The sequence below is a fragment of the Cannabis sativa genome, chromosome 4 (assembly GCF_029168945.1).
Source record: "Cannabis sativa cultivar Pink pepper isolate KNU-18-1 chromosome 4, ASM2916894v1, whole genome shotgun sequence".
NCBI lineage: Eukaryota > Viridiplantae > Streptophyta > Magnoliopsida > Rosales > Cannabaceae > Cannabis > Cannabis sativa.
Window position 1 is genome coordinate 63959488 of NC_083604.1, and position 7827 is coordinate 63967314.

The 7827-nt window shown below is 33.0% G+C and overlaps 1 protein-coding gene and 1 non-coding gene across 2 annotated transcripts; one reads left to right on the plus strand and one right to left on the minus strand.

Annotated features, from left to right (window-relative positions):
- The first annotated feature begins 1500 nt into the window (after positions 1–1500).
- On the plus strand, positions 1501–2505 carry LOC133037064 (uncharacterized). Its single transcript, XM_061113873.1, has 2 exons — positions 1501–1940; positions 2091–2505. The coding sequence occupies exons 1-2, from the start codon at positions 1501–1503 to the stop codon at positions 2503–2505; spliced, it is 855 nt and encodes a 284-aa protein (XP_060969856.1).
- LOC115715523 (small nucleolar RNA R71) lies at positions 1948–2054 on the minus strand. The gene has a single exon (XR_004011390.2). It is a non-coding gene; the product is annotated as a small nucleolar RNA R71 (small nucleolar RNA).
- Positions 2506–7827: the final 5322 nt, after the last annotated feature.

The following is a 7827-nucleotide window of genomic DNA, read 5'->3' on the forward strand; positions in this document are numbered from 1 at the left end:
TCTCTCTACTTAAGTTGGAACATGTTGTTAGGCTATTTTAGCCTATGTTTCGGGGCACAAGTAAAGTCGTTTTTCGATGTTTTAGGACAGAATTACGCTTGTTTTCTATGTTTTCAAGTTTCCCGTAGTTGTGGACGTTCAGGGCTTCAAAAGTACAACAAAAGAAAAGTTGAGCCAAGAAAAAAAGCAAAAATCAGGGTTTGGTTCACTTCTGGCCGCAGGAGATTTATTTACGGCCGCGGCCAAGATTTGGCATAGAGATGTATCCGAGACGGGTTTAGTAGCCGCGGCGAGCTACTCCACCGTCGCGACCAGATCAGCACTCGCTGCGGCGAGGGAACCCATGGGCACGACGAGGTCCGTACAAAGTGAGGTCAAGTTTGTCTTTTGAATTCTGGAACAAAAAATAAAAAGAAAACTGCGAGACAGAGAAGAGGGGAAGCGAATTTTAGACCTAGAAAGCAGTCAAGAGCGGCTGGAGGAGCGAAGTGGCGGCCCCGAATTCATTCTACCAACAGTTTCTTTCTTCCTTCCTTTTTAATTTCTTTATGTTGAATTTTGTTTTAGGAATGGTTATGGATTTGAACATGAACTAAATTCCCAATTAGGGAAGATGATGAATGTTGTTTAAAGTTTTCCCTAGTTAATGTTAATTGCCATTCCTTCATCTTGATTGTGAAATTATCTTTATTTGTGTTAATTTCATGTTTAAGCTTGATCACCTTTTACATGTTCTATGATCTCAATTCAAAATCTGAAAAGTGAGAATTGAGAATGCTAAAATTGGATAATCTAGGTTGATGTGAAACGAAAGTATTTGCGTGACCTAAGTGACAATTAGATTATTGCTTAATGTTGATTTCATGTGATTCTAATTAAGAGATTAATTAGAGAACATGTGATTTAGAACCTAGAAGATTTGAAAAGAGCTAGGTTAAATTGTATAATATGTCATTCACATCAGGAAAAAGGATAGTAATTAGGCATTAACAAGTGGGTAAACATATCAACATGATTCTCTTCCCTATCTTCTCATTTTGATTAATTTCTATCTGTCTACTTAAGCTTCTTGAATTTTCATTTTGTTTTTAATCTTGAAAAATATTGGTTTGCCAAATAGAGTCATAAATTTGGTCTAGTGATATTTAATCCAATTCCCTGTGGTTCAACCTCACCTGTGTGAGTTTACTACTTGATTACGTGCACTTGCGTACTATTTATATTTTTCGTAACAAGTTTTTGGCACCGTTGCTGAGAATCGTTGAAAGATTGATATTGCATAAGATTATATTAAATTCTACTTTGGTTTATTTTTCTTGCTAATTGCTAACCTGTTTCTTTCAATATTTTCTTTGTCTATTTCAGGAAGTGAAGGTGTATGCGACGTCAAGGACAAGTGTCATATTGCCAGTTGATCCTGAAATCGAGAAGACTTGTAGGAGAAACAGAAGAAACAAGAGGCAAGAAAGGGTTTCAACAACTGCTAAAACATAAGAAATCATGGCTGAGAATGCTAATGGCGGTAACAATGGAGGCAACAACAGTAATAATGGAGGTGACGTTGAAGATCAAGCAAATGGCCGCAGTCTGAAAGATTACATTCTCCCAACTCTTACGGGGGTTCAATCTTGTATAAGACCACCTGCCGTCGATGTTAATACCTTCGAAATAAAGTCTGCCATACTCCAAATGGTGCAGTCTTCAGTCCAGTTTGGTGAACTCCCATCTGAAGACCCCAATCTGCACTTGTCAAGCTTTATGGAGTTATGTCAGACTTTCAAAGTCAATGGAGTTAGTGATGATGTCATCCGTTTGAGACTTTTTCCATTCTCGCTGAGAGAGCGAGCTAAGAGCTGGTTGATCTCCCTGCCACCGAACTCTATAGCAACATGGACTGATTTGGCAACGAAGTTTCTGTCTAAGTTCTTTCCTCCAGCAAAGTCTGCTAAGCTTCGAGGAGAAATTAATAATTTCTGTCAGCTGGATAATGAATCTCTCCATGAGGCTTGGGAGAGGTTCAAGGATCTCATCAGGAAGTGTCCTCATCATGGTATTGAGAAGTGGATGCTGGTCCACAACTTCTACAACAGTCTTGTTGGTAATACTAAAACAATTATAGATATTGCAGCTGGTGGGGCATTTATGAGGAAGAGTGCTAACGAAGCCTATGAACAGCTAGAAGAGATGGCCATGAATAATCAGCAATGGCCAACTAAAAGAAGTCAGACAAAGAAGGTGGCTGGTATGCATGAGGTCGATGCCATAACAAAACTGACGGCCCAGGTTGAGGCCCTGACAAAATTGATAGCTGTGCAGGCAAAACAGGCTCAAGTTGTTTATGAGCTCTGTGGAGGCCCTCATCCTTATGAGGAATGCCCGGTAGATGTGAATAGTTTGCCAATGGATGAAGCAAAAGCCATTGGGAATTACTCTCAAAACAACAACTTTGGGTTCAATCAAGGAGGGGGTCGAAGGAATAGTGGGTTCTATCAGCAAAGAAATTAGAACCAAACGCAGAACCAACAACAATCACAACAACAAGGCTCTAATGGGAGTTCTAGTCTTCAGACAGATTTATTGCTATAGTTTATGACAGAGACTAGATCATCCATTAAAGACTTACAGACTCAGATGGGGCAGTTGGCAACTCAGATAGAAACCCGTCCTCAGGGGAACTTGCCTAGTACAACAGAGGTCAATCCAAAAGAAAACTGCAAGGCAATTACCCTAAGAAGCGGGAAGAAGTATGAAGGGCCTGATGGGGGACAACCAGTGGAAGAAGAGACTCAGGATCAACCGGCACCGGTAACAACAGAAAAGAAGAATACTGAAAGTCCTGCACCAAAACAAGCATCTCCACCAATCAATATAGTGTTGGAATTGTTTTACCAGGATCTAAGATTTACTAACAAGTATGTTATTTAACATCCTAAATATTAAATTCTAAAATGATATGAAATAAACACATATAAAGTATAAGAAACCTTACAGTGATTACATCGGAATATAATGTCTCCTTCCACTCAGATATCTAACCCTTGTATCCTTTCTGTAGCAGAGTATCACCAAGATCTGAGCCCGAATGTCCTTCTCTTGAATCTGGATTCTTCACAGCCTTACACACTATGATTGAGATACCACTTGATGTGTGTGGGCACTCACTCATTCACTATAGGCTCGGTTTAGAAGAGAGGAAGGGAAGGCTAGGGTATAGGAAGAAGGCTCAAATTTTATCTGAAAGGAATGAGATGCATCATCTTTTTCCTGAAGCCATCACTACCTATTTATAGGAAACCACCTAGGGTTAGGTTAGATTTATTTGGCATTAAAATAATGAAAAAATAAATGGTAAATATGCATATAAGTGGCCAGCCATGATATGGATTGGGCCCCACTTTGTAATTTTGCCATTTTGTCATTTTTCCATCTCATTTCCTCAAAAATGACAATTTTTCAATTTAACTATTTAAATGTCAATTCTAATTATTTAATAATTAAAAATTAATTATTAAATAATATTGTCATTTAATATATTTATTAATTAGACTAATCAAAGTCTCTTAATTAACAAATTAACCCTAGAAACTCTTTCTTCACAATTAAGCTCTTGCTTAGTGAAAATTCATAAACTAGACATAGTCTAATTTTAGAATTATAATTGATTAATCAAAATCAATTAACTGAGTCTTACAAGTAGTATTGTCTCAAATAGTATGGGGACCATGGGCCTATATATCTAAGCTTCCAATAAGCAGCTCCAGAATTTACTAAGTAAATTCACTGACTTATTAATTCCTTGTTGCATCCACTCATAGAACTTGGAATTGCACTCTCAGTTATATAGAACGCTCTATATGTTCCACGATATAGATACGCTGTTAGTTATCAATTGTTATAATCCCAATAATCAATGATCCTCTATAGATGATCTACATTGTATAGGGATTAAATTACCGTTACACCCTTCAATGTATTTTATCCTTAAAACACTTAGCCACCTATAAACGATATTTCAGTGAACTAAACACTTAGCCACTGCTCCACCCCCAAGACTAAATTGGATAAGCTTCTTGAATTTTCATTCTGTTTTTAATCTTGAAAAATATTGGTTTGCCAAATAGAATCATAAATTTAGTCTAGTGATATTCAATCCAATTCCCTGTGGTTCGACCTCACATGTGTGAGTTTACTACTTGATTACGTGCACTTACTTACTATTTATATTTTTCGTAATAGGTGTTCATTTGACTACATCCAATATTTTTAGGTCTATCGAGATCCGATCCAATTATATATTGGATGTTAGATTTTACCATCCGATTTGATCCAATCATTTTCATTCATCCAATCGATCCAACATCCAATGGATGTTGGATGTACTTCATATATATTATTTGTTTAATTTGGGTTTAGCCAATATCTTAGACCTAGTATTTTTTTTTATCGGGTCGGATCCATCTAATATTTTAAGTCCAGTGTGCATTGAAATGGATTTGATCCATCTAATCCAAGAAAAAAAGAGTAAAATTTTAATGTTAATTTTTATATATACATATATATTTTACTTAGAACAATATAAAATCTAATTACTCATCCAAACTAAATGAAAATACTAGTTAGTTTTATTGGATGTTAGATGTATTGGATTTTTGGACACCCCATCCAACATCTGATCCAATCCAATTGGATATTCAAAAATAACATCCAATCCAATCTAATCACAATTGGACATCCAATATTTGGTGGTCGATTGTAATTAGATTAGACAGTTTCATTGGATTTGATCGATTTATGCACACCCCTAAAGTCTAGCACAAAATTTAGATCAACCTAAGGGCTATAATTGGAACATCATCTATAAAAGTTTGTATATCTTAAAGAATATAAAAATATAAGTAAAAAGTAATAAATAAATAAAATAAAGTGGGTATACGATATAATTTTCTCATTTAGAAATGTATTTAATTTTGATATTGGACCTTAAGTTTAACCCAAGACAAACTATAATTTTTCTAAAAATAAGATGTACAAAACTTCGAAAGTGTACAAATGAAAATGGATTTAGTTAGGGCAACTTACAAAAATATTAGATTTTGAGTAAAGGTTTACATTTATACCTCACACGGTAAAAATTACATTTATACTGTCTTTCCTTTTTTTTTTCTTTTATACTGTATATGCCGAAAATCACATACCAAGCCTCTATCTTGCACACCCACAGACAGAACTACCCCAGCAATATGAGAACACTTGAAAACAATCATTAATTCCAGCAAGATGGAACAAAAATAGAGAAATCAACGTCAAATAAATAGTCATGGCATAATAACTATAAAACAACACTAAAACAAATTAAAAAAACAAAAGAAAAAAATGATTAAAAAAACTAACCATCTTCTGCACAGCCTCAATACTAGATACAATAGCGGCTATATTTGCAAGTCCAGTCCTGAAAAATTAGAATAAAAAACTACTAAAATAACACAAAATAAATGTAAAACAATGAAGCAAATATAACCACTTAAAAAAATATAAAAGAACCACACCCCTCAAAAAAATTTTGCTAATGAGTTTGTCAAATGTATTTTTAGGAGAATCAGAATTAAAAAAAACACAAAAACAATCATAGAGAAGGAAGAAAAAAATGTATTTATAGTCTCCATCTTCCACACCCACGTATAGAACCACCACAACAACACGAGAACACTTAGAAAACAACTATTAATTCTAGTGAGATGGAGCAAGATCAGTGAAATTGACGTCAAATAAATAAATTATGGCAAAACAACCGTAAAATAACACTAAAACAAATAAAAAAAATCAAAAGAAAAAAGAACTAAAAAAAACTAACCATCTTCTGCACAGCCTTAACACGGCTATATTTACAAGAACAGTTCTGGAAAATTAGAATAAAGAAACCACACTCTTATTTTTTCCCAAAAGCGTGACTGAAAATTAGAAAAACTCAAAAAAATGAAAAGAAGATAAAAAAAAAGAACTGAACAAGAAATAAAATAAAAAACTTATATGTTAATGTATATATATATATATATATATAGAGAGAGAGAGAGAGAGAGAGAGAGAGAGAGAGAGAGAGAGAGAGAGAGAGAGAGAGAGAGAGAGAGAGAGAGAGAGAGAGAGAGAGAGAGAGAGAGAGAGAGAGAGAGAGAGAGAGAGGAAGAAGATAGTGAGAAAAAAAAAATATAATAAGTGTATGGATTTTGAAACAAACAAACAAAAAGAAACCCATGAAGAAGGAAGAAGAAGAAGATGAACATGGAGAGAGAAAGAATAAGAAATATGATGAAAAATTAAAATGAGAGCACGTAATGGGTCTCGTCTTTATCATTATTAATTTTAAGTAAAAAAATAAAAAAAAATATTAAAAAAACTTTTTAAAAAAATTGAAATTGTCACTAAAAGTGATAGCCCACATCAACATCAAAACTTTATATATAAAAAGATTTTTAATTAATTGATACAGTGTAACCCTGGTGAGACACGTGACCAAAAATGAGAAAATAAAAGTTTAAAAAAAATGTAGTATACTACCATATAAAAGTATTAAAATTATACAATATAAATATTAATTATATCGCATGGCAGTATAAAAGTAAAAAATTGGCACAAAATAGTATACTGTGTAATTTTTCCTTTAGTTATGGTAGTAAGCATCTTCAAGGAAATTTTTTATTTTTAAACATAGAAAAATAATAGAGTAAAAAATTACAAGTTAACATAAAAAATAAAGGAATAATTTTTTTTATACAATTCAGCATCATTCCACGCCTTCGTGAATCACCGCTAGCAAGTGTTCTATACACTTCCATTGAAACAACAATAAATCAATTTTTGCATCGTATGTCTTTTTTTTCCCAAACTATAAAGAAAGTAAATATTTATATTAATATATATATTAGATTGTTTATTAATATAATAAATAAGATAATTAATAATTAAAACTTACAGTTTTTAAATTGATTAAGTAATTACTAAGATTTGCACATGCGAAAAATGCGACAATGTCACTGATGTATTTTAATACACAAAAACTACATTCTTGGTTCTTAGATTGTTTTGGACAATTTGCTAGTGTATTCCTGGATACACCCCAATAAACGCATTTGATCCCTTTAAAAACCTGCATGCATTATTTTGAAAATTATATTAATATTTCAATTAATTAACATATATATAACTTAGTTAATAATACGATAAAGATTTATTATATAAAGAGTAATTAAATTATTACTTTTTCAACATCGCATGAATTTGTTAGGGAATTTTATGGCCATTTATATGGTTTAAATAGATAATTTTTCCTGGCGCAATGACCTCTAGCATCCAATAGGCACTAAAAAATATACATGCATGTATATAAGATAGTATAAAAATAATTTCAAAAGAAAGAAATTTTAAATTATTTCTTAAGAAGTGTTTACCTGATATTCTAAGGATTAAAAAATATTTAGTGTTGGTTTTACATCAATGATAACCAACGAGCCAATCTTTCTGACGCAACCTTAATGGATTGTTGCTTCTCTATATCGATTAGAAGCTCCGAGCCGTAAAACTTGAAAATCTGTCTCAAATCATGTAACCCCTCCCAAATGCACCTACATTAAATAGTTAAGTATTAAGGTTTTAGAATAATTTTAGTAGAAATTGATATATAAGATTAATTAGGTTAAAGAGAGTATACATCATTCTAAAAAGTATTCCTTCATTTCCAATGAAGTCACACAATGCAGTTGCTGTAAATCTTCTCCAGATATCGTGATTTGGGTATGAGGCGTTATGAATCTACATGGTACCAGAATTTGGACT

Excerpts from the sequence above, each read along its gene's own strand:
- LOC133037064 (XM_061113873.1), top strand. The coding sequence starts at position 1,501 with ATGGCTGAGAATGCTAATGGCGGTAACAATGGAGGCAACAACAGTAAT. Across the intron at positions 1,941-2,090 it reads AAGTTCTTTCCTCCAGCAAA|TCTTGTTGGTAATACTAAAA; the intron begins GTCTGCTAAGCT and ends CTTCTACAACAG.